The 27,713-nt window shown below is 36.6% G+C and overlaps 1 protein-coding gene across 4 annotated transcripts in view; it reads right to left on the bottom strand.

Moving 5' to 3' along the window:
- The window catches only part of GPM6A (glycoprotein M6A), a 364,860-nt gene that overhangs the window by 24,860 nt on the left and 312,287 nt on the right, over nucleotides 1-27,713 (bottom strand). For 3 of the 4 annotated variants that reach the window (XM_023229352.1, XM_023229338.1, XM_023229343.1), the window contains one exon: nucleotides 14,239-14,395. The exons of the other annotated variant lie outside the window; for it this stretch is intronic. In XM_023229352.1, the coding sequence (XP_023085120.1) occupies nucleotides 14,239-14,395 (157 nt within the window). The remainder of the gene's footprint in view (nucleotides 1-14,238; nucleotides 14,396-27,713) is intronic. 4 annotated transcript variants of the gene reach the window in all.

The raw sequence follows: 27,713 nt of genomic DNA, 5'->3' as shown, positions 1-27,713 counted from the left end.
TAAGGGCTGAAAATATGTTACTTTAGATATAGAGGAAGAAAACCTTAAATCCTGTCATATGAGGTAACTTGTTTTTGTTTTCTTTCTTTTTTTTTTTTTTTTTTTTGAGACAGAGTCTCACCCTGTGGCCCAGGCTGGAGTGCAGTTGGCATGATCTCGGCTCACTGCAACCTCCACCTCCCAGGTTCAAGCAATTCTCTTGCCTCAGTCTCTCGAGTAGCTAGGACTACAGGTGCACACCGTCACACCTGGCTAATTTTTTTGTGTAGTAGAGATGGGGTTTCACCGTGTTGCCCAGGCTGGTCGCGAACTCCTGAGCTCAGGCTATCCGCCCACCTCGGCCTCCGAAAGTTCTGGGATTACAGGCGTAAGCCACTGCGCTTGACCGAGATACCTTTTTTTAAAGAGTAAAATAAAAATATCAGCCCACTGAAATAACAAATACATTATTACTATGTATTGTTACTTTGCAGAAGGTAAAAGAGTATTAAAAGTACTCAATGTCCTTTTTTAAAAACAGTTAAGAGAAACAAAATGATAGTGACGAAAACTGCACTAGAAAGGCAAGCACACTCTTGATAAGTTTATCACATCATATTGTCCAGAGTTATTTTATTCCCAGTTAAAATTAATAGAAATCAGGGCATGAGCTCTTGTGCTTTGGTGGGGAAATATATTCAACTTTCTGTCTGTTTTACTTACTGCTTATCTGTAATGCTCAAGATAGTGCCTGAGACACAGTAGACACTCAGCAAACATCTGTTGAATGAATGATGTTGTGAATGTAAGGTTTGTCTTGTGAGAAAATGTATCTTACCATGTGTTTATCATTATGATTTACTGGGTTTTGATACATTAACCTGATAACTAAAAATAAAAATATGACAAATAAAAGGCAACTGTTCACAATAATACAGTATTGACAGTTAAATGTCATTTTTAAACTGACAAATCTCAAGATTTTACAAGATGATGATTCCTTGTTTGTTGGAAAAGATGAGGAAAAGTGAAAGATTTTGGGGGAGAGCAAAATTAAAAAGAAGTATATAGGCTGGGCGTGGTGGCTCATACCTGTAATCCCAGCACTTTGGGAGGCTGAGGCGGGTGGATCACAAGGTCAGGAGTTCAAGACCAGCCTGGCCAACATGGTGAAACCCTGTCTCCACTAAAAATAAAAGAATTAGCTGGGTATGTAATCCCAGCTACTCAGGAGGCTGAGGCAGGAGAATCGCTTGAACCCGGGAAGCAGAGGTTTCAGTGAGCCGAGATCGTACCATTGCACTCCAGCCTGGGTGACAGAGCAAGATTCTGTCTCAAAAAAAAAAAAAAAGAAGTATGTGGACATAAAAGTTGTCTACAACCAAGTATGACCCTAGTGATAAACATATGAATTCAAGTGTTGAAATTTTTAATATATTATGTTAAAAAATAGAAATACTAGTTATACTCTTGGCTTGTAAATATTTTCTTAGAAATATAATGCTGAATAAAGGAAATATTTGCTAAAAACATTAACAAAAATATTGCTGGAAAAAGCATACACTAAAATAGTCACAATTTTTTTAAAACACAAAAATAAAGTGTTGCTATTACTTAATAAAACAGAGTAACCACCAGTGAGCTAAAACTACTCAAATTTCCCTGTTAACAAGGGTCTTACTTCTTCTTCCTCAAATTAAAATTAACAAAAATTAGAATGAAGAAGCAAAACAATCAAGTAAATGAAACTGTCATTTTTAAACTTGAAAAGAAGCAATGAAGAAAGCCATGCTAAAATGTAATTATTACCATCTCTACTAAAAATACAAAAATTAGCCAGGTGTGGTGGCGGGGCTCCTGTAATTCCAGCTATTCGGGAGACTGAGGCAGGAGAATCACTTGAACCCAGGAGGTGGAGGTTGCAGTGAGCTGAGATCACACCATTGCACTCCAGCCTGGGTGACAGAGTGACACTTTGTCACAAAAAAAAAAAAAAGAAAAAGAAAAGTCACTGAAAGTTACCAAGGATGTCAGTTTTCATTTTTAAACTTGAAAAGAAGCAATGAAGAAAGCCATGCTAAAATGTAATTATTGTTTTAAAGGTGTTTCCGTTGTTTGAAAGTGTATGATCCCTAAATCAGCATGTGCGTTGTTTGTTTTAAAGGTGTTTCCGTTGTTTGAAAGTGTATGATCCCTAAATCAGCATGTGCGTTGTTGCTCTTCAAATCACCTCCTCCACTGGGACCTTCAGAAAATTGTGCAAGACAAGAAAAAGTCTTGGCAATAAATGTTGGTGCATCTCTTCATATCATTGTCCTGGGATGAAGTGAAATATCTTTCAGACCAGTGAGAATATATCTATTTTTCTACCAAATGGCAACATACAGGCTATAATTTCTATGTGAAATTATAGCACAAAAATAGCTCTTAAAATTGATCACATAAAGGAAATTATAAGCTTTATCACAATCCAGGAGAACACCACATATATCATATGCATGTGTCAATCTGCTGAGAGATTATCATTGAATCAGAACTTCAAATATTTAAAAATGTTAAAAAAAATGCTACTTGAATACTTTTTGGCACATTCCATAGAAATAAAACAGAACTATACAGACTTAAATGATAGTTTTTTTTTTTTTTTTTTTTTTTTTGAGACGGAGTCTCGCTCTGTCGCCCAGGCTGGAGTGCAGTGGCCTGATCTCAGCTCACTGCAAGCTCTGCCTCCCGGGTTCACGCCATTCTCCTGCCTCAGCCTCCCGAGTAGCTGGGACTATAGGCGCCCGCCAACACGCCCGGCGATAGTTTTTTAAAAAAATTACATCCAGATTTGTGATAGGAAAAATGTTAAAGAACCAGAGAAAGCAATTAAACAAAACAATGACAGGTATATTTAATATTATTATGATTGTCAAAGGAATGAGGCATACCAAAGAAAACATCGAAATATTTGCCACAGGGTGATTCTACCTTCCTGTATAATATACTCAGGGTTTTGAGGGAAGGAAACGATTACAGGAGCACACCTTCTTGCCTGCACACCAGCTCGCACAAATTTTCAACTAGTGCTTTGCTTTCTTTCTCACTTAAAACCGTATTTAGCTAGGCCGGGCCCGGTGGCTCACGCCTGTAATCCCAGCACTTTTGGAGGCTGAGGTAGGTGGATCACCTGAGGTCAGGAGTTCAAGACCAGCCAGGACAGCATGGTGAAACCCCATCTCTACTTAAAATACAAAAATTAGCCAGGCATGGTGGTGTGCATCTGCAATCCCAGCTATTAGGGAGGCTGAGGCAGGAGAATCACTTGAACCTGGGAGGCAGAGATTGCAGTGAACCGAGATTGTACCACTCTACTCCAGCCTGGGTGACAGAAGTAGACTGTCCCAAAAAAACCAAAACCCAAAACAAAACAAGAAAATATATTTAGCTAACAGGTAGGAAGAGCAATAGATAGATAGATAGATAGATAGATAGATAGATAGATAGATAGATAGATAGATAGATAGATACGTACATACATACATACATACATATGAAAAACAGAAGAAGATTCTATCAGGATGATTTATAAATAGCACACCCAAAATGGCAGCTAGAAAAAAAATCATATTAATTTAGAAACGACAAGGCCAAGTTAAAATATAGAAAGTTTTAAAAACATCACTGCTCATAAAATTGGAAGCAAACACGGTAGTGAAATAACTATATATAAAATCATAAAGTAATAAAACATAAGCGACAGAGTAAACAATATAAATTTTCCCTACCTCAAGCATTTTTCCTCTTCAATCCAGCCTTTACTTTTAGTCAGAAGAATTTTTCTAAAGTGCAAAACTAATTGCAATGTAGGAACTCTCATATATTTTTGATGGGAATGCAAAATGGTACAGCAGCTTTGGAAAGGAGTTTGGCAATGTATTACAAAACTAACCATACGGTTGCCATATAATCCTGCCATCAACTCTCCGATATTGAATGAGCTGAAAACTGATGTCCACAGAAAAACCTGCACACAGGCGTTTAAAGCGTTTTGCTAATTGCCAAAACTTGGAAGTAACCAAGATGTTTCTCAGTAGGTAAATGGATAAATAAACCTTGGTACATCTAGACAATGGAAGATTAGTCCATGCTAAAAAGAAACAAGCTGGAGGTGATGGGGTTGGGTATAGATGCTGGTCAAAGCACACCAGATTTACTTAGACAGAAGGAATAAGTTAAGAGGTCTATTGTACAACATGGTCACTATAGTTAATAACAGTGTGTTGTATTCTTGAAAATGGTTAAGAGAGTAGGTTTTAAGTGTTCTCAATACAAAAAAAAAAAAAACATGTGAGGTAATGCATTTATCAATTAGCTTGATTTAGCCATTCCACAATGTATACATATTTCAAACCAATATGTGGTACAAAATAAATATATACAACTTTTATTTGTCAATTTAAATCAATCAATCGGTAAAATAAAAATATTTTTAAAAAGAACAAATCATGCTATAAAGCCAGGAAATGATGTGGAGGAAACTTAAATGCATATTGCTAAGTGAAAGAAGCCAACCTGAAAAAGTTATATACTGCATGATTCCAACTATGACTTTCTGGGAAAGACAAAACTGTGGAGACAGTAAAGGAATCAGCGGTCTCCAGGTGTTTGGGGTGAGGGAGGGATGAATAGGTAGAGCGCAGAGGACTTTTAGGGCAGTGAAACACTCCGTGTGATACTCTAATGGTTGATACATGACATTATACATTTGTTCAAACCCATAAAATGTACACCACCAAGAATAAACCCTGATTTCAACTGTGGACTTTGGGTGATGATGTGTCAATGTAGGTTTGTTGATTGTAGCAAAGGTACCAGTCTGGTGAGGGATTTTAAGAGTAGGGGAGGCTGCATATATGTAAGAGAAAGGAATGTGAGTCTGTGTACCTTCTGTTCAATATTACTGCCAATTTAAAATGGCTCTAAAAAATGAAGTCAACATTTAAAAACTAACTGCAACACTTTCTTCTTTATTATCTTGCATTGCTCTCATCCACTCCATAAATCATGTTCATATACTTCAAGATTTACATGACACATCAGAGTTTTGCATCTACTAAACCTCTCCATCCTGATCTAGCACATGTATGACTGCAGCACTCTATGAATTTCATTCTAATTCACACCTTCTGGGTTACTTGTAGAAGTTCTTTCTATCCTGCCAACCCAAGATCAAGAGTCCCTTTTACTCACTAATTTGTTAATACAGTTATACATCCTTTAAAGAAAGGAATACATTTTGAGAAATTCATCATTAGGCAATTTAGTCCTTGTACAGACATCCTAGCCTATACTTACACAAACCTAGATGTGTAGCCTACTACAAACCTACATTACATGGTATAGCCTATTGCTCTTAGGCCATAAATCTACACAGCATGTTACTACACCAAATACTGTAGGCAATTGTCACATGATGGTAAGTATTTGTGTCTCTAAACATATCTAACTATAGAAAAGGTACAGTAAAAATATGGTATTGTAAGCCTACGGAACCACCCTCTGACACGTGGTTCAGCACTGATGAGCACATTAGCGGGTGCATCACTGTAATTAAAATGTCCTGTGTGCCTACAATGTGTACTGTACTAGGCCTTAGGTCTCCACTAGTCAACACTTCTTTATTACAGACTTTAATCTCCTCCTCTTTGTACAGTGTAAGCTATATGCATGTTCATCAATAGGTTTAGTATGCAGGTCTTCATGTACAAGTCTCCCATGCATTCTGACTGTAGCAGGGGCTCCCCAGGGACAGGGATTCTGTTTTGTTTCTTGATGAATCCTCGCAACTCAGAATGACACATCAATCCTTGTAACAGATCCTTAAATAAAATAAAACTGAGCTAGAGATTTTACTCTTTCAATTGAAAACAAAATTCAAATAAAGTCAAATTATATAAAAATAAAAGCATCAGATGGGCTTGGTGGTGGCTCATGCCTGTAATCCCAGCACTTTGGGAGGATGACGCCTGCTGATCACTGAGGTCAGTAGGTGTTTGAGACCAGCCTGACCAACATGGTGAAACCCCATCTCTACCAAAAACACAAAGATTAGCCTGTCTTGGTGGAACACCTGCGATCCCAGCTACTGAGGCTGAGGCAGGAGAATTTCTTGAACCCAGGAGGTGGAGGTAACAGTGAGAGGAGATCGCGCCACTGCACTCCAGCCTGGGCAAAAAGAGTAAAACTCCGTTTCAAGTACAATATACATTTTTTCAGCAAATATTACTGCAAAGGAAATTTTCATTTGGTGAGTACTAACAATATAATATAATTTTAATATCAGTGACACAGGAAATGTCTGAGAAATATACTACTTTTTTTTTTTTTTTGAGATGGAGTCTCACTCAATCAACCAGGCTGGAGTGCAATGGCACAATCTCGGCTCACTGCAACTTCCACCTCCTGGGTTCAAGCAATTCTCCCGCCTCAGCTTCCCAAGTAGCTGGGATTACAGGCACCCGCCACCACGCCCAGCTGATTTTTGTATTTTGAGTAGAGACAGGGTTTCACCATGTTGGCTAAGCTGGTCTCGAACTCCAGCCCTTAGGTGATTCACCTGCCTTGGCCTCCCAAAATGCTGGGATTACATGCATGAGCCACTGTGCCCGGACTGAGAAAAGTACTTTTGACCAGTGTTCCCAATATAATAATGCTAGTCTTACTAATTCTTCACTGAATATTTAACTTTAATACCCTCAAAACACTTAGTTTCCCTGTAAAGCAATCTTAACATATAAACTATAGTAGTGGTGAATCTCAAAATGAGAAACAGAGATAAAGAAATGGAATCTCAACATGCTGTGAAGCAATATCTTTTGTAAAATGATATTGCTTGAAAGACAGAGTCCAAAAAATATATAGCTCTTGAGTTTTTTCTGAAAATAATTTTAAAATATCTTTGCATAAAGATTTTTCCCAGTATGGCAGGCATAAAATTTCTAGTTGAAAAATAAAGGCATTCACCAACCAATCAGTACTTTAAAAGACCATTAGTAGTCTGTGGTTATTATTTCATCCTTACTCTAGTGGTCTATTTAAGTACTAAGTAGTACTTGTTTGAAACTATTTGGCATACTAAAAGTATATTTGCGTTTGAATTAGCCAATTTTAAAAACCGTATTTTCCTTTGTCAAGTGTCACCTGAATGTGTAATATTGAGGCTAATCACATTGACAACAGTTAATGTGAGTGAATGTACCCAGATTGTTGCCTTGGAAGCCATCAAGTCTAAAAAGTTGAGGATGAATATTTGCTATCCTTGAGATTAATTCCTGGCTTTATTGCAAAATTGGACTGAAAAACCTATACCTGCAGATGCCTTCATTTAAACTAGAGTATATTTGTAAGTAGAAATTAGAAATTCATATGTTATAGAGATATTTCCCTAAACTTTTTAGAGGGCATCACATTCCATAATTTAATTTTATATTAACAAAGTTAGATACTGCAAGATTTCAAGTATTCTGTAAAAAGAAAACAGAGATCCATAGAGTATTAACCTAAATACAGGATGTTTATCATAAAATAGATGCTTTATGTAATTATTTTTAATAGAATTACTTTGTTTAGGAAAGCTTGGGTCAGATAATGTGTCATTTTATGTGTTTAGTTTTTCTTTTTAAGTAAAAGTACTTTAGACACCCTTGATATGATGTGATGAGAAAAATACTTCATCTCTGTGACCTTCCTCCTCATTACTCAAAACCCCAATCTCATCATGAGAAAAATATCCAACAAATTACAACCGAAGTGCATTTACAAAATGTATTACTTAGCTAATACTCCTTAAAACCGCCAAGTCCTTTGAAAACAAGGAAAGTCTTAGAAAATGTTGTAGTTCTTAGCAGTCTAAGGAGAGACAATTACAAGTAATATGGTATCCTGAATGGGATATTGAAACAGAAAAAGAACATTTTGCAAAAACTAAGGAAATCAGAAAGGAGCATGGACTTTTAGTTAACAATAGTGTATCATTATTGGTTCACTAATTGTAACAAATATACCATGCTAATGTAAAGTGTCAGTCACAGGGCAGACTAGGTTTGGTATATGTGGAAACTGTACCATCTTTACCTTTCTGTAAATCTAAAATTATTCCAAAATAAAATGTTTATTTAAAAATTACTTTAGGATTATAAAAATGTAAGCAGTCATAAATTATATAAAATTTTATCCTAGGACAATCTGGAGAATATACAGTGTTTTTTTTAAAGTTTTGGCCAAAGAGTATATATCATGATTTGAATAATCTAAAAATGCAAAAACAGATATAAACAAAATAAAGTGTTCAACATTTTGAGAAGTTATTTTTTTTTTAATTTAATTTCAGTCACAACTTACGGTGATCTGAGAAGCATCCACATGATGCAAACTTTTTATCAATTTTCCATTTCTGGCTGCTGTAAGTCTCTTGTATTTTAAAATCTAAACTAGATGCTTTACACAGAGTTTTCCATTTTATCAATGCCACCTTATGAGACTAGCAGAAAATTTCTGTCAACTTTTACATTAGACATCAGAAAAAATAAGAACTTTATTTTTTCTTATTTATTTCTTCCTACAATTTATGTACTAGCATAGTTAATATCTTAACAGTTACGCTGAGATTGGTCCACTGTCCTAGTATTTAGAGTTCAGTTCTGAAGCAATATACGAGATCTACTTCAGATACTTGCAGCAAATAAAATCCTGGCCCTTCTTCCTCAATGCAATGGTTTTTCAAATATTATTTTAAAATCTCACCCCTATGTTTGAGGGAGTCTACACCTCCTACACCCCACCCTCCAAATCTTCCCTACTGATAAAATCTGAAAAAAAAAAAAAAAAAAATGATGTTGCCTTAAGTTTCCTAGAAAGAGGTAAGGCTTTATTCTAGGAATTCTGTTTCCACAGTTTGGGTTCAAATGTGTGTGTGTGTGTTTGTGTGTGTGTGTGTGCGTGCGTTTTATTTTAAAAGGCACTAAATTTTGGGGGCAGACTAGAATTCAGAGTTTCTTTACAATACTTTGAAATTTATCTTAGGCCTCCTTATAGCTTGTCATCAAAAGTTTGTTAGTCACAAAAAAGCATCTTAGACTACCAAGTTCTTTCACATCCTGCAGGGCATTCTTGTATTTGTAGAAAGAGACAATTCGTGATTGTTGATAAAAGCAAAGGTTAAGATGAGGACATCTCTGTAATGAATCAGTGAGTGATCTTACAAAGATGCAAAACGGAAAATGACTGCCGAGTTACAAAAGACCCTCGGTGAACAGACAACCATCCTATTAAATTAACTCAAATAAACCATAAAATGGTAGGGAAGCCCTGATCATGAGGTTAGCGGCATGGGCTTTGTGCCAGATGCTTGGATTCAAATCTGGCTTCATCACCCACCATGTACTCCAGGCAAGTCAGTCATCCTCTCCAGGTGGCAGCTTCTTCATCTCTGAAATGAGGATAATTCTAGTATCTATGTGGTATAGTTTATCAGAGGATTCAATGTCCTACAATTAAGTATAGTAGGTATAGTGCAGGCATATGTAAGTGCCTAAAAAATATTTCCTGTTATTATTACTTAACTTATTATTAGTACTAAAATTTGATTTTAAGCTATGAAACGGGGCTGTGAGTTATACAGAATAGATTTTAAGATAATTATATAGAGTATGTCTTAAAAATACTAATCTAATGAGCTGTGGTCAAATCTACAAACACCTGAGGCTAAGGAGTTCGTAAACCAGCCTGGTCAACATCATGAAACCCCATCTCTACTAAAAATACGAAAATTAGCCTGGCTAAGGCTGAGGCTAAGACAGGTGTTTTGAACTAAACAAATAGAATAAGGGTTGAATATCCTTTATCTGAAATACTTAGGGTCAGAAGTGCTTTGAATTTCAAAATTTTTTTTAGGTTTTGTAATATTTGCATTAGACTTACCAGTTGAATTACCCAAATCCAAATACCCTGAATCTGCAATGTTCCAGTGAACATTTCCTTTGAGCATCATGTTGACAGCCAAAAAGTTTCACATTTTGGAGCATTTCAGATTTGGGATTTTCAGATTAGGATAGTCAACCTCTTATGTTTCTTTATCTCTGAAACAGGGTAACAATAGTAATTAGTTAATTTTGTTGATTTAAAACTTATATATGGAAGAATGTTGCTGTTATAATAAGACTGTTATGAGTTGAACTGTGTCCTCACAAAATTCATATGATGAAATTCTACTACCAGTATCTCAGAGATTGATCTTATTGCTCTTTATTGAGTTGAAAAAGAAAAAAGTAGGTCACTAGGATGGACTCTATTCCAATGACTGCTGTCCTTATAAAAAAGGGGAACTTTGGACACAGCCTTTCAGGCAGGAAGAACATCATGTGAATGTGAAGGTAGTGATGACTAGGACTTCTATAAACCACTGGATGCCAACAATTACCAGCAGCCAACCAGAAGGTAGGGGAGAAACATGGAACCAGGTGTTCTTTACAGCCCTCAGGGAAAAAAAAAAAAAAAGTCAACATTGGTGACTCTTTCGTCTCAAACTTCTAGCTTCCTGAACTGTGAGACAATGAATTTCTGTTGTTTAAGCCATCCACTTTATAGTACTTTGTTGTGGCAGCCATAGCAAACTAGTAAACACACTTCCAAAAGTTATTATTGTTTTATTTAACTCTTAGAGCAGGTAGATTTATGGAAAATAAATTTATTAAAAATTCCATAGACTTTAGTACACTTGGGAAATCTATTACTTCTGAACTGTTTTATTTAAAAATCTAAATGAGAGAAGAAGTATAGAAAAATTCTGAGATCCATAATAATGTCACAGGAGCAATCGGAAATTTGTAGAAATAAGAAAATTGGGGATGGGTGCAAAAACTATCTCAAGATTTGAAAATGTGACACACTGAATGTCTCCTAATTTGCAGTGGAATAAATATGTTTTGGCTTAAACTTTAATAAGAAAATATGGTTAAAGAAAATAAATATTTCTACATTAAACTTAATAAGGTCATGTGTAAAGTAGTCAATAACATGTATTTGACTGTACTCAATTTGGTGTCATTTAATTAAGGTAAATAAATTTTGTTACTTAAAATACTTTAATAACTTTTCATATGATGTTTTAATAAAGTAGTTAATAATGATTTTCACTCCCAAAATTTAATATTGTGGTTTTATGTGACTCAAATTCTGGATTTTCAATGATAGATAGCATTAAAATGTTGTAATGAACTTGAATTGGCCCTGATACTGCCTGAGAGGAAACACAGAATGCAGATCAAGTTATGCTTTCAAAGGCATTCATTGAGTAAAGGGGATGTTGATTATCTCTCCATTCAGTGACACAATGCTGCTTCATTTTTCTTTTCTTTTCTTTCTTTTTTTTTTTTTTTTTTTTTTTTTTTTTTTTTTTTTTTTTTTTTTGAGACGGAGTCTTGCTCTGTCACCCAGGCTGGAGTGCAGTGGCGCTATCTGGGCTCACTGCAATCTCCGCCTCCTGGGTTCAAGCGATTCTCCTGCCTTAGCCTCCCAAGTAGCTGGGATCACAGGTGCGTGCCACCATGCCAGGTTAACTTTTGTATTTCTAGTGGAGACGGGGTTTCATTATGTTGACCAGGTTGGTTTACGAACTCCTAACCTCGTGATCCGCCCGCCTCGGCCTCCCAAAGGGCTAGGATTACAGGCGTCAGCCACTGCGCCTGGCCTGCTGCTTCAAAATTAATTCCATTTATGCTGATGTAATTTCAATGAGTAACCATTTACTCTTTATGCAGCAGAGAGAAACAGGGACAGAATAACAAGTTTCTGTTAGTATCAACTAAGGAAGATTTTTATATACTTGTCGCAAAAAAAAAAATTCACGCTTTAGTATTATTCAGTATCCCAAGTAGAGCTGCACTGATATAATACCTTCAAAAGCACCAAAGCACAGACTCATTCAAAGCTACGGAACACAGGCAAAACAGGTTAATAGGTTCACTTTGAACATCATAAGGTAGACCGTAAGATACAATCTGCCTACAAATGAAAAATAATAATAATAATTAATTAATGTTAAAAAAAAAAAACAGCATCAGTAGAATGGAAATAAGTAGCAGGAGAGGGTGGACGATAAATCTTTCTTTTCCCCTCAATTTCATGGAGCTGCAAGTCCTGAGTGATATGCAAGCTGAGGTGGGGGTGTGGAGGAATGGCTGGCAGAGGAGAAGGGAGCCAGGGTTCTGCAGTGCTGGCTGCAGCCGCCACTGTTTACTTGTAAGTGGTGGAGCTACCCCCTTCGTGAAGGCAGTGCTGGGACAGCCAGAGTATGGCTCAGAGCCTCATCCGCTGTTCTGCTGTCTCTGCAGAAGGCAGGAGAATACAGCTTCTACTCCTGTCTCTGTTCTGCTCATTCCGGGGTGGCGGGGAGGTGTTACAGGAGTGGGCGGGGCATCTTGCTGGGCTGACACCCTGCTGCATTGACTCTGGAGGAGCCCACGCAGCTGCTGCCACCCTTCTGGTCTGTTGGGTGGGACTGGTGACATAATTGTTACCATTATAGGAAAAAAAAAAAAAAAAAAAAAAACAGAAACGTGGCTCACGGTTTGCTTCGAAAATTCCTATTTGAAATACCTTTAAGATGCTTGAATGGCAGGCAGCTAACCAAGTGCATATCTCTCTATATAGAGATATACAGTTCTTCGTTGATTGCTTTTTCTTTTCATTATGAAGTTATTTTCAAATTCTGAATGAAATAACACAATTGACTGCACTCTTCCTGGCAGAGGGTTATTACCTTTTGGTAAAGACGTGCTTTCAGACCCCCTTATCTCATTATTTTTTCACTAGGGCTTTAGCATCACAGAGTCGTTGAGCTGGAATAAGCTTTAGAAATGATCCTCATTTTGTAAATGAGGAAACTGTGATCCATAAAAGGTAAGTAACTTGCCAAGGCACACCAGTGGCATTACAATGTTACTCTTCCAATTGTAATAAAAAGCCAATTACTATATAACTCAATTCACTCTACTCTATTGGCAGAAGAGAAATGAATCTTAAAATCGGAAGTTGCCTCTTTACTGGAGAAATTGCTTCGGCATCACTGAAAATTGGACCATGAATTATTCATGTTTCACTTTTTCATCAATCCGAGATCTCTGTGTAACTAAGTTTTTCTGGATCTATAATTTGATATTACTGATTTAAAACATTTCAATAATAAGGCACAGTTGAAAGCCACTTAGTCGCATTATTGGGATCCCACTTTTGCTCGAATTTATATATTTTAGCTCTTTGGGTGTTACGATTAGTCTTGTCCCAAACTAAAATAGGTGATTCTCATAAGAAACAATTCCAGAGACCATTACAAATATCCACAGCTCAGGCAAACTATCTTATCAGATTATCGTTACTGTTGACACCGAGAAGCATAATAAAATGTGTTAGAAACAGGTTAAAATAAAAAAGGTTTGCTGGTTAACAGGTATTTTTGAACATTTCTGTGAGATTGAAGTCATTTACATCATTCCCTATTAGAGAAAGTTTACTTAATATGAATTATATGTTATAATTAGACACATGTTGTTACATAACATTAGAGAAAAGGAAAATATGTCTGTCAAGAATGGAAGCTTCAACATTTCATTCTAGAAAAATTATTCTGCATAAAAGTGCAAAAGTACTTTCAACCTTATTACTTTTCATTTTCACCGCTCTTATGCATTAATATGCATTTTCTGTATTAGGAAACTCTAGAGTAAGACTGTAAGTTAGATTTGCCATTAAATATTATATAAATTAAAATTTAAGGTGGAAATTAATAGAATTCCTCAGTTAATACAAAACAGAAATCACATGATATAGCTGTCCTCAAATTTACAGTAAAATACAGACACATATGTTTAACAGGACACAGGCATATGTATTGCTTATAAATTGGAGATGAATTTTCCTGTAATTCTCATGAGAACCACAAAGCCTTTTGAAAAAAATAATCATAAATCAACCAACAGTGTTGTGACCTCTAGAAACAAAACTAGTTGTGCTACGTAGAATCTGAGGATTTGAAACTGAATCTTCACAAGGGATAATCTTAATTTCAAAAATAATGTTATCAAGATTTAAGATAGCATCACAGAAGGAAATGTTACTATGTTTAAAAAAAATACTTTAATTCTTGGGAGATGAATGCAAACACCTGTGTGCTATTGAAATAAATCCACATTAAATACTGAATGTAAAGAACGAACATACCCAAGCGCTCACACATCTGCCACAAGTGGTGATTTTGAAATCCCCATAGAGATCTTTGATGGCCCCAGTCGTGAAGAAGCCTTCCACCATCAGCAAAATGCCATACACAAAGAACGCAGCTGCGATGCCGTAGATCACATATTTAAAGATGTCAATCCTGAGAGAAAAGACAAAGTCACTTGTTTCAACAACTTTCCATTGCTGCTGTGCAGAAATTGACTCTCACATACTCATGATTCTTTTGGAATGAAAGTTATAGAATATTTATATTTATAATGAAGGTTGGATTTAAAAACATGTTTGCTTCATATATCTAATGTTTATATATAAATTTTGTGCTGCCACTTCCCATATTTGTCGACAAGAGATTTAGGGTTTTCGTGTTCCTCAGTTTCTTCCTCTTCTTTTCTAGCCTCTCCTCTTCCCTGGTTCTTCCCTGGTTCACACCGAAGTAAGCTGGAATAAGCAATAAATTATACTTCTAAAGGAGTTTGCTCCTTATTCTTTCTTTCTTTCTTTTTTTTTTTTTTTTTTTTTTTTTTTTTTTGAGACAGAGTCTGCTGTGTTGCCCAGTCTGGAGCACAGTGGTGCGATCTCAGCTCACTGCAACCTCTGCCTCCTGGGTTCAAGTGATTCTCCCGCCTCAGCCTCCCAAGTAGTTGGAATTACAGGGATGTGCCACCATGCCGGGATAATTTTGTCTTTTTAGTAGAGACACGGTTTCTCTACTAAACCTGTTGGTCAGGCTGGTTTGAATTCCTGAGCTCAGGCAATCCACCTTGGCTTCCCAAAGTGCTAAGATTTCAGGCTGAGCCACTGCTCCTGGCCTATTCATTTGTTAAGTAGGGTAATCATCATACAATTTCTCTAATTAGGACAAAATGTCAAATGTAAAGGTTTGTGTATGTAACACTGGTTTTTAAAACTTATATTAAAAAGGAAGGAAGCTTTATAGTTAATGATGCAGTAGTTTTACATAAAATGATATAAATCCCATATTTTTGCATTACAGATAGTCAATTATGGTTGTATTCTACTTTGTACTTATCATAAACATTATGTGTAATTGTTAATGATAATGCGAGTAATGAAAAAGATACGGTTTTGCAGATTAATATTGACAATGAGACTTTTAGATATCACTACTAATATCACTAATGGATATTCTGCGGAATTGGGTCTGAGCCAAGATATGGCATACTTTTATAGTGGCATGGGAAGGTCCTTTTCATTTTCTCACAATTGATTACCCAGTTTTTCTTTTTTTTTAACATCATGTGGCTAAAATAAAACATTTATCTAGAAAATGTGCACAGCCAGAACTGATACATAATAACAGATGGATATAAGGATAGATAGATAGAATTCATTCTTTTCCCCTAGCTCTGTAACTAGGAAATGATATTCAATAATATTAAGAATAATTTGTTCATTTATGAATTAAGATCATTTGCATTTCCATGTTTTGAAAGCATTCATTCCATACATATGCTCCAAATAATATCTTTTAAATCTGTAGGAATATTCATAGTCCTAGGTATAGCTAGAGTTAAATACTCCAGTAGGATTTATTTTTTATATATATATCTGCATGATCAGTGAGCATTTTATATTCAATGTAGTAAGAGCTGTAGAAACAGTCAGGTAAATGCAGATGCGGAAATAACACCAACTGAATGCTATACAATAGTTATTTAATCTAAAAAATAGTTTGTATTTAATACTGGGAATGTATTTACTGTATCCATTTCTTTGGATAGAGATCATGACTTTCTAATTAAAACTTAATACAGCACCAATATACAAGTACTTGTTGAAGCTAAATATTTTCTTGAGACTGCTGGGTGAGTTCAGTGAGTATGAAATAAATTTACACTTTCAATAAACTCACCAATCTTCCTTTGAACTTCTAATTTCCTTCATAATTAAGATTTTTAATGATTTTTCTTAGTATGATTTCCACTTATTTATTTATTTATTTATTTATTTATTTTTCAAGACATGGTCTCCCTCTGTCACCCAGACTGGAGTGCAGTGACACGAGCATGGCTCATTGCAGCCTCAACCTCCTGGACTCAAGTGATCGTCTCGCCTCAGTCTCCCAAGTAGCTGGGACTAGGGGTGTACACCACCATGCCCTGCAAATTTCTTCATTTTTTTTGTACAGGTGGGGTTTTGCCATGCTACCCAGACTGGTCTGAAGGGATCTGAACTCCTGGACTCAAAGGCATCTGATATGGTTTGGCTGTGTCCCCACCCAAACCTCATCTTGAACTGTAGTTCCCATAGATCCCCACATGTCATGGGAGAGACCCAGTGGGAGGCAGGTGAATCATGGGGGTAGTTACCTCCATGTTGTTCTTGTGATAGTGAGTGAGTTCTCATGAGACTGGTGGTTTTCTAAGATGCTTTCCTGCTGCTTCTCGCTGCACTTCTCTCTCCTGCCGCTATGTGAAGAACGTGTTTGCTTCCCCTTCCACCATGGTTGTATGTTTCCTGAGGCCTCTCCAGTTGTGCTGAACTGTGAGTCAATTAAACCTCTTTCTTTTATAAATTACCCAGTCTCAGGTATATCTTTTATAGCAGCATGAGAATGGACTAATACAGGATCTGCCAGCCTTGGCCTCCCAAAGTGCTAGGACTACAGGTGGGAGCCGCTACACCCAGCCTCACTTTAACTTTTGACATCTTTACTAGAATATAAGTTTCATAAAAGCAGAAGTTTTGGTCGTTTATATCAACTACTATATCTTCCACTAGAATGCTATCTGACAGTGCTGGATAAAAAACTGAATTGGGTGGGGGCAGTGGCTCAGGCCTGTAATCCCATCGCTTCGAGAGGCTGAGGTGAGAGGATCACTTGAATCATGGTTCAAAACCAGCCTGGTCAACATAGCAAGACCCCATCTCTACAAAAATAAAAAAAAAACTAGGCAGTCTTGCTGGCAGAAGGCTGTAATCCTAGCTACTTGGGAGGCTGAAGCTGGAGTATTGTTTGTGTTTAGGAGGTCAATGCTGCAAAGAGCTACGAACACACCACTGCACTCCAGCCTGAGAAACAAAGTGAGAATCTATCTAAATGTAAAAAATGTGAAAGGAAAAAAAGGAAGTAATTATTAAATTAATATATGTTTAATGAGTAATCACAAAAGAGCTAATGAATGACAGAAGTGTCCATCAAAAGCCTCTTAATTCTTACCTATCATTTTCTTGGAAAATAAATTTGATTTGAATCCTCCAGATCTATTTAAGTATCTATCCCATTCTTTCTTTTCCCAATTAAAACTGGTCACATATATATCCTTTGTGGTTCAAACTTAACGTACCAAATTATTTAAACAGATTTGAGTATACCAGTACCCTATTTATTTTCAACAGTAATTTTTTAGATCAACTTCAAGATTCATCAATGTAATTTTAATAGTTTCTAATTTGCTTAAATTCTATAGGTCAAAAAAACTGCATTTCTCGTTGTTGTTTTTAATAACAGTGCGTAGGGAACAACTATTCTATAATGTGTGAAAAATGAATACATTTTGGCTATGATAAGGAATACATTTTCATTCTGTAACTAATGTTTAGGCTCTAAATTTGGTCTGAAATGTTATGTTTTGGTACCATTTTGGGGGAAGTGAGGGGTTTAACATCTTTCTCCCTCTTGGGTAAATGGGTTTTCCTTACTTTTCTATGTGCTAACACATAAACAAGAAAAGCTAAGAGAATTTGTTGGCATAAGACAAAAACCTCTAAAGTAGGGAATGATTTTCTTGTAGAGGACTTGTTTGGTAGACAAAAGTACAAATGACTGGGGGTGAAGAAAGAAAGAGAAACTTCTGAAGGCATAGAACTGAAAAAATTGCAAACATGCTAAATGGGAAGAATTTGGCCAAAAAAGTGCTTTCAGTAATTTTCCTAGTTTTGATATGAAATCAATCATTGAGGGAAATCCATTTTAATCTCTAAAAACTAATTATTGTTCAGAAAATCTTTTTCTGATCATTTTGGTTCTAAAAATTTTCTGATGTAATTAAACAAAAACATTACACCCTCAAAGAACTACCTAATATCTGCTGAATAATTTTTTTAGAAAAGAACCTATAAATAAAAAGCAAGAGCTTACATTAAAGAAATCCTGATACAAGCATATCACCATATCTAAATGTACCAGTCATGAAAAATGTGGTCACAGATTGCTAGTCCATTGAATAATTCTTTCAACACAAGAAAAAATCGAGCAAAAAAGTTTTTGCCTAAGTCAGTCACATGATGGTTACAATGTAGCTATTTCTATTAAAGTATTGGACGTCAACAATATTTCTTCCTCTAGAAATACATATATATAGAAATATATGTATTTTATATATATGGAAAAAACAGAATATACATCTTGAGTTCATCATGTGGAAGCAGTCAATTAATATTTCAAATTTCCCACTCCAGGCCATACAGACACACGCGGAGACACATTCAGACATATGACTTCACACTGATAAGGCAAAGAACATATGGAACATCTGGAGGAGAACTGTCAATGGCGTTGGAGAAAAGAGAAGGGATCTTCTGGGAGTAGGAGTTTTATTGAAGTGAAGAAGGGGTCATGGTGTGTGGAGAAGTATATATATTAACTAAAGGTCTATTTCTGCAGCCTTGATACTGTTTTATTAACAAATTGTTGTTTATTTCACATTCTCAAGCTTGAATTTATTTTCTTAAATTAATTAGAGTATGACTAGAATGGAAAGGGTGGCATTAAGTGATGGAGACATCCTGTGATTATATACAAGCTCAAAATGAGGGGATAGAAAGCTTGATCATGCTGATAGAAATCTAGAGATGCTGTGACAGTATTTTTGAAAGAATGCATGAAATAGAATTTGCTGCATATAAGAAGAGAGAGAGAAGAGCTTGGTAATGGTAATGTCCCAGAGCAATTGTTTAGTGGCTGACTTTCACTGCCTGAAAGTCTAAATATTGCACAAATCTATTTGTCAAAGGCAATGAGGCAGATGATGTGAACTGTGTAAACCTGTCATGTATTTGAAAGAATCTGAGGATGTCAACTTTCAGATCAAATTTGACATCAAGAACACTTTAAAGAGTGTTTTGTGGACTATTCTATACATTTTTTTTAGTTAAAATGGCATGTTTTCTAAACATATTTTAATTTTTTAATTTGGAAATGATTTCAAATTTACGGAAAAAATTTTAATAAAACAAGTAGTATGCGGAGCAACTTTACATCCTTTCTCTACTTGATACCATATTATCTCATTTACTTCATTGTTTTCTCTGGATGATATATCTGAACATAGAGAATGTCTTCACAGTATATAGTTATTGATCTCAGGAAATATATTATTGACATAATACTTATGTCAAATCTTTATTTGTATTTCAATTTAATCAACCAACTCAATGATGAATTTTGTGAGATTTCCTTCTTGCCTGATAACGGATCCAATCTAGGGGCTACTGTTATACCTATTTGCTGTGTCTCTAGTCTTCTTTAATCTGGAACATTCCACTGTCTTTCTGTGTCTTAATGACATTTATGTTGTTGAAGAATATAACTCTATTCTGCCCTTTTTGAACAGAATGTTCTTTTTGAGTTCGTCTGATGTTTCCTCGTGGTTAGATATGGGTTACTCTCACTTGGCTAGAATACTATACAGGTGATATTGTGCTCCTGTTAGGGTATCTTCCTCCTCACTCACAAGAAGTCCTTCTGCCTCTCAGTACTAATTTTAATTTTCATCAGCTAGTTAAGATGATGTCTGATTTCTGTATTGTGTACTGCTTCTCTTCCAACTAACAGGTGATCTGTGAGGAGATACTTTAAGACCAACCAAACATCTTGCTCCCGGTCAAAACTTCTCCCCAGTGTTTGCACCCCATCCAATGACGAGTATTGCCAGACCCAATTTTCTTATCATGTTTGCAGAATGGTGATTTCCTAACTCCATTACCAGCTCCACATTTGCAAATAGCTCTAGGTATTCTGATGCAAGAAGAGCCCACCCTTTTCCCCCATTTACTGATTTGTCTATTTATTAGTGACACGGACTAATGGTGTCTGATTTTTTTATCAAGGTTTAAATGCCATTACAATAGCTCATTACTTTGGTGCTCAAATTTTTCTAGACCTGAGCAACAGAAATCCCTTCAAGCTGGCTCTTGTACCTTTGTGACATGTATGTGCATAGCAATTTTTAAGAATACTCCTTATTTTCTCATACAGCAAGATGTTCCAGGCTCATCTAGCACGTACTTCTTCAACCCCAGAAACAGGCATCTCTTTGATAAACTCTTGTCCTATTAAAGAGCAATGGTACTGGGGACCATGTGGTGCTAGTTGTGCTCACTGCTAATGTTGTGTCTGTACTTTTAGGTCTTTTTATTGTATCAAGGTAAGAAATACATGTATGTATACACACACATCAATATATGCACCTATATAAACATATCTATATATGTGTACATGTATGTGTGTTCATATATACATGTGCACACGTAACTGCATAACAAATATACACATATTTTAGAAATATTGAGTACACAGTGATACCTCCAAATCCAGTCTATCTCTACAGAGACTTTTATTGCTTTCCTCCTTTGATATTTGTATGTCTTTCTCCCGTAATGAGCACACTGACTCCTAAGAACATTAACACATTTATTCTTTTGTTTAATTCCATAATAAATCTAAAATTATTTCAGATTTACTTATTCACCTCATTACAAAAATCATATCTCTCTGGAAAGAGTTCTGGTGGTTTCCAATCCTTCCCACACCTTGCCCAAGACTGAGACTATATAGTCAATATATTGTGTTTCTAAGTTACACGGATGGGTGTATTTTTTTCTTTCATTCATTGTGGCCATGCTAATGCAACTGGGTCTGTTTCAGTTTCACGTTCTCCATCTCATCCATATTGACTTAGTTTCATTTTTGGATATACAGGACATTAACATGCTTCTAAAAGTCAAATCTATACAAAAGACATATCCAGAAAAGTGGCAAGACCTTTTCTATCCTGTCCATCCTGTTCCTTGTAGGTAACCCATTTCGTTGGATCCTTGATTATCTTTACTGCGTTTTTATGCAAAGGCAAGTGTGTGTGTGTATGGGTATATGTCTGTTTTCCCTTCTTTTTACATGAAATGTGCATACTCTATATATTCCTTTGTACTTTGATCAATGAACAATAGCCTCTGAAAATTTCTCTATACAAATTCGTAGAGATTGTTCTCATTGTTTTTAACTGTTGCATACTACTCCATGTGTATTTACACCATATCATTTATTCACAAAATTTCCAATGCTTACTTATATGGTTGTCAATATTTTACAGTTAGAATATTGCAGCAATGAATAACTTTATTCATATGTATTTTCAAATAATTGAAGACGTATCTTTAGAATTAGGATGGGAGGATTGTTGAGTTGGAAATTAAAGACATATGTAGTTTCATTACATATTGCCAATTCCTCTCTATGGGTCTTGTACCATTTTGTATTCCCAACAGCAGTATATTAGAGTCTGTTTCTCCCCATCTTCTACAGAAGAAAGCATTGTTAAGCTTTTAAATTGTTGCTAATCTGATGGGTGATGAGTGGTATCCTAGTATTGCTTTATTTATCTTAGGTATTCATGAAATTCAACACCTTTTCATATGATTATGGGCACTATATATCTTTTTGTGAATTGTCTATTCACGTGTTTTGCCATTTTACCATAAGATTTATGATCCTCTCTGCACCCCATAATTTTTAAAAGATCTTTATAAATAAGGGATATTATACTTTTGTCTGTTGATAGTTTAGATATTTGTCCTTGCCTAAACTTCATGTTGATTGTAATTCCCAGTGCTGAAGGTGGGGCCCAGTGGAAGGTGTTTGGGTCATGAGAACAGATCCCTTCTGGCTTGGTGCTGACTTAGGAGGGTGTAGCACCTCCCTTCCAACTCTCTCTTGCTCCCGCTTTGGCCATGTGATGTGCTTGCTCCCCCTTCACCTTCTGTTATGATTGCAAGATTCCTGAGGCCTCCTTAGAAACCAAGCAGATGCCAGCACCATGCTTCTTGTAAAGTCTGCAGAACCGTGAGCCAATTAAATCTCTTTACTAATTACTCAGTTTCAGGTATTTCTTTATAGTAATGCAAGAATGGTCTAGCAGAGAAAATTGGTACTGGAGAGTGGGACATTGCTATAAAGATATCTGAAAGGTTTGGATTGGGTAACAGGCAGAGGTTGAGAGAGTTTGGGGTGCTCAGAAGAAAACATGAATATTAGGGAAACTTTGGAACTTCTTAGATAGTGATTAAATGATTGTGACAAAAATGCATATAGTGACATGGACAGTAAAGTCAAGGCTGACAAGGTCTCAGATGGAAATGAGAAACTTATAGGGCACTGGAGCAAAGGTCACACATGTTATGTCTTATGAAAGAACTTGGCTGCATTTTGTCCATGCCCTATGCCTCTGTGGAAGTTTGAATTTCAGAGTGATGATTTAGGGTATCTGGCTGAAGAAATTTCTGAGCAGCTAAGCATTTGCATGGCTGCTTCTAACAGCCAATACTCAGATGTGGGAAGAAATAAACAAATTTAAATTTGAAATAATATTTAAACAGGAAGCAGAGCATAAAAGTTTGTGGAATTTACAGCCTGGCCACGTGGCAGAGTGGAAAAAAAGTTTCCTGGAGAGGAATTCAAGAATTCAAGCAGGAGGTGGAGCAACCTCTTGCTAGAGAAATATGCATAACTAAAAAAGAGCCAAATACAAATATCCAAGACAATGGAGAATAGGCCTTGAAGGCCTTTCAGAGACCTTCGTGGTAGCCTCTCCCTTTACAGGCCCAGAGGCCTAGAAGGAAAGAATGGTTTCAGGGGACAAGCCCAGGGCCCCACAGTCCTGTGCAGCCTTGGGACACTGTTCTCCACATCCCAGCTGCTCATGCTCCAACCCTGGCTCAAAAGTCCCCAGATACAGCTTGGGCTCTGCTTCAGAGGGTGCAAGCCATAAGCCCTGCCAGCTTCCATGGTGTGCTAAGCCAGTAGATACACAGAATGCAAGAGTGAAGAACACTTGGCAGCCTCTGCCTAGATTTCAGAGGATGTATGAGAAAGGCTGGGTGCCCAGGAGGAAGCCTGCTACAAGAGTAGAGGCCTCACAAGAACCTCTGCTAGATGCAATGCCAAGTAGAAAAGGGGTTTGGAGTTCCCACACAGAGTCCCCACCAGGGCACTGCCTAGTGGAACTGTGAGAAGTGGGTCACTGATCTCCAGACCCAAGAATAGTGGATCCACTGGTAGCTTGCACTTTGCGCCTCAAAAAGATGCAGGCACTCAAAGCCTGTGAGGCAGCCACAGGGGTTAAACCCTTGTGCAAAGCCACGGGGTAGAGAGGCCGAAGGCTTTGAGGGCCCACCCCTTATATCAGTGTGGCCTGGATAGTGGGACATAAAGTAAAAATTATTTTGGAGCTTTAATATTTAATGACTGCCCTGCTGTATTTTGAACTTGCATGGGACCTATAAGCCTCTTTATGTCGGTCAATAATTCTCCCTTTTGGAATGGGAATATTCACCTACTGTCTGTATCTCCATTGTATGTTGGAAGGAATTAACTTGTTTTTGATTTTACAGGCTCACAAGTAGAAAGGATTTGGCTTTTCTAAGATGAGACTTTGGACTTCTGAGTTAATGCTGGAAAGAGTTAAGACTTTGGGTGACTGTTGGGAAGGCATGATTACATTTTGCAACATGAGGAGGACATGAGATTTGGGAGAGTCCAGGAGTGGAGTGATATAGTTAGGATATTTGTCCCTGCTTAAATCTCATGTTGAATTATAATCCCCAATAATAAAAGTAGGGCCTGATGGGAGGCGTTTAGGTCTTGGGGGTGGATCTTTCATGGTTTGGTGCTATCTTAACAGTGTGTAAGTGTGTGGCATCTCCCCTTGAACTCTCTCTCTCTCTCTCTTGCTCCTGCTCTGGCCATGTGAGGTGCCTGCTCCCTCTTTGCCTCCCACTATGATAGGACACTTCCTGAGGCCTGCCCAGAAGCAGATGCCACTGCGCTTCCTCTATAGTGTCCAGAAACATAAGCCAATTAAATATATATGCATACACTTTTTGTTTTTTGAGGAGTTTTGCTCTTGTCTTCCAGGTTGGAGTACAGTGGCATGATCTCGGCTCAATGCAACCTCTGACTCCTAGGTTCAAGTAATTCTCCTGTCTCAGCCTCCCAAGTAGCTGGGATTATAGGTGTGCACCACTGCACCCAGCTAATTTTTGCATTTTTAGTAAAGACAGAGTTTCACCATTTTGACCAGGCTGGTCTCAAACTCCTGACCTCGTGATCCACCTGCCTCGACCTCCCAAAGTGCTGGGATTACGGGCATGAGCCACTGCTCCTGGCCTTACATTTTTTAATATATATACATTATTCAGTCTTAGTTATTTGTTTATAGCAATGTAAGAGAGGGCTAAGACACAAGTGATAGATGTTACAAATATTTTCTTCTAGTTTGCCATTTGTCTTTTGGCTTTGCTTATGACATTTTGATATGCAACTTAAAAAAGAGAAATATGTTGTCAATGTTATCAGTGTTTATTTTTATTACATCTCATCTGGGATTTTAGTCACAGTTAGAAGCCTTTACCTACACCCAGAGGAATTCACCCATGCCTTCGTCTAGCATGTGTCCATTTTCATGTTGTTATATTTAGACATCTGATCAATTTAGCATGTATTCTTTGGATAGCACAAGAATTGAATCTAATTTCATCTTTTTTTTTCTTTCAAAATGGCTGTCCAGTTGTTCCAACATCATTTATTCAAAAGACCAGCTTTGCTGCAATGATTTTAGGTCTACTTCTGTCATACAATGGATTTCTATATCTAGATTTGTCTATTCTGTCCTTTCCATTCTGTTCCATAAATCTGTTCACTTGTGTGCCAGTAACACACTGTTTTAATCAAAGGGGCTTTGAATATGTCTTAATATCTTGTAAGATTAGATCTCTCAATGCTCCCCATTCTTTGTATCTTCTTAACTATTTGTGTGTGTTTATTTTTACACCTGAACTTTAGGTTGTTCCTGTCTAGCACTATTAAAATGCCCATTGAAGTTTTATTAGGGTTACACTGAATCTATTCATTAATTTTGAGAGAATTAACATTTTGATAATCCTCAGCAAGAATGAAGAATACCTTTTCCTTTGTTCAAATCTACTTTTACATCTTTGACAAGTGTTTCACAGCCAACTTTGTGTAAGTTTTGAACATTTCTTATAAAGGTCCTTAATTCACTTTTTTGGCTACTATAAATCAAATTTACCTTTACCTTTAAAAATTCTTCTTTAGCAATACAAATGTTCCTGATTTTTACATGTAAATTTTATATCCTACTATGTTGCTGAATTCTATTATTACTTGAATTGGCTTAATCATTGGTCCTAACATTTTTCAAATACATCACCCTGTTATTTGGAAATAGAGAGAGTTTTATTTCTTGTTTGCCAATTATCATGTTTTCTGTTTAGAACCATGGTTTAAGCAGAGATTCGGAGAAAAGGAGGAGAATGAGAAGCAGAGACCATCCTAGCCTCCTTTGTTCTTGACTTTAGTGGGTGTGTCTCATTGTATAATATTCTGGATTTAGAGTTGTGACTTTTTTTACACCCACACACACACATATCATACATCTCTTTCTATTTTCCCAAAAGTTTATTGGGAAGCAGCATTTTTACTAACATAATTTCTAGATTGAAATAAAAATGGTCATTAAAAGTGTGTGTGTGTGTGTGTGTGTGTGTGTTTCTGTTTCAGGTCTTATGGAATGGGGTCTAGTCCCTCCTTTCAACTTGGAAATCTGCTTTCTTTTTGTCTCACCCACATACTCCAATGTTCCAAGATACTGCTTACGCTCACGTGATTTCTTCCCATTGCAAAAAGCAGGAAATCAGATGTGCCTTCAGTGAAACTACACAGGCATGCTCAGTTTGTTCATGCATTTCCAAAAGTTTCTAACATTTTATTTCTTACAAAAAGTTGTCACAGCCAGCAATTATTGCAAGAGTAAAAATGAACCTTGATTACTGTGGTCAGCTATAAAAAACACTGCTTCATACATTTATTTAGATTGGTGCAAAAGTAGTTGCAGTTTTAACCATTACTTTCAATGGCAAAACCGCAAAAACTTTGCACCAAGCAAATACTTCCTAATCCCAGACACCTATGACTATTACTCAATATGGCAAAAGAGTGAATATTAACTTTCATGGCATAAATTGTGATTGAAAATCTTGAGAGAAGTTTATCCTGGATTATTCAGGTGGGTCCTCAATGCAAGCTCATGTTTCCTTATAAGATACAAGGAGGGGGTTCTGAGAGACACAAAGAAGAAAAGAAGGTACTGTTAAGACGGAGGCAGAGATTAGAGTGCTGTGGCCTCAAGCCAAGGAAGGCTCACAACCACCAGAGCCAGGAACAAGCAAGGAATAGAATTTCCCCTACCAATCTCTGGAAAGAGGTCACCCCTGCTGACGACTTGACTTCAGGTGTCTGGCTTCCCCAACTATAAGAGAATACATTTCTGCTGTTTTAAGTCAACAGTTTGTGACAATATGTTATGGCAGTCACAGTGAACTAATATAGTTAACTAATTATTATATCTTTTTGTTCTGTTTGTAAAGACTACTTGAAACAAATTCTGACATTGTCTAACGCTCTTGTATGTTACAAGCCATTTATTAGAACACAGTGGTTTGATGCGCACAAGTTGCTAGAGTATGCAATATTTCTTTAGAGCTGGAAAATGGCAATTTTAAAAAGTAAGAAATGGCTGCTTCTTCCTAAGCACTGAAAACCAAACATTCCTGAGTAAAAATGAGTAGCTTCTCTAGTCTGGGGTATAGATATATTGAAGTCGATGGTTCCAGTTGCTTCTCTACCAGACTTCAGAACAGAGTATCTGCAATTTTGCAGGCTATATTGAAGCTACTTTAGAATGTTTAGGGTTGTGATAAAGAAAAGTCATGTTTCATTATTTTTTATTGCAGTAAATAACACATAATATGGGATTCACTCTCTTAGCATATTTTAAGTGTACAATACAGTATTATCAAGTATAAGCACAATATTGTATAGCAGATCATTCAAATGTTTCCATTTTACATGACTGAAACTCCATACTCATTGAACAGCCACTCCCCATTTCCCCCAGGCCACAGCCCTGACAACCACCATTCTAACTTCTGCTTCTATAAGTTTGACCATTTTAGATAGTTCATATAAATAAAATCGTGCAGCACTATCCTTCTGTGACTGACTTATTTTTACTTAGTTAATGTCCTTGAACTTCTTCCATCTCGTATCATAATGACAGTATTTCCTCCTTTTTTGGTGGTGAAATAATCTTCCATTTTATGTAAACACTGCATTTTCTTTATGCATTCACCTATCCGTG

Source organism: Piliocolobus tephrosceles, chromosome 3, assembly GCF_002776525.5.
Source record: "Piliocolobus tephrosceles isolate RC106 chromosome 3, ASM277652v3, whole genome shotgun sequence".
Classification (NCBI taxonomy): Eukaryota; Metazoa; Chordata; class Mammalia; order Primates; family Cercopithecidae; genus Piliocolobus; species Piliocolobus tephrosceles.
This window is presented reverse-complemented; position numbering and strand designations above follow the sequence as displayed.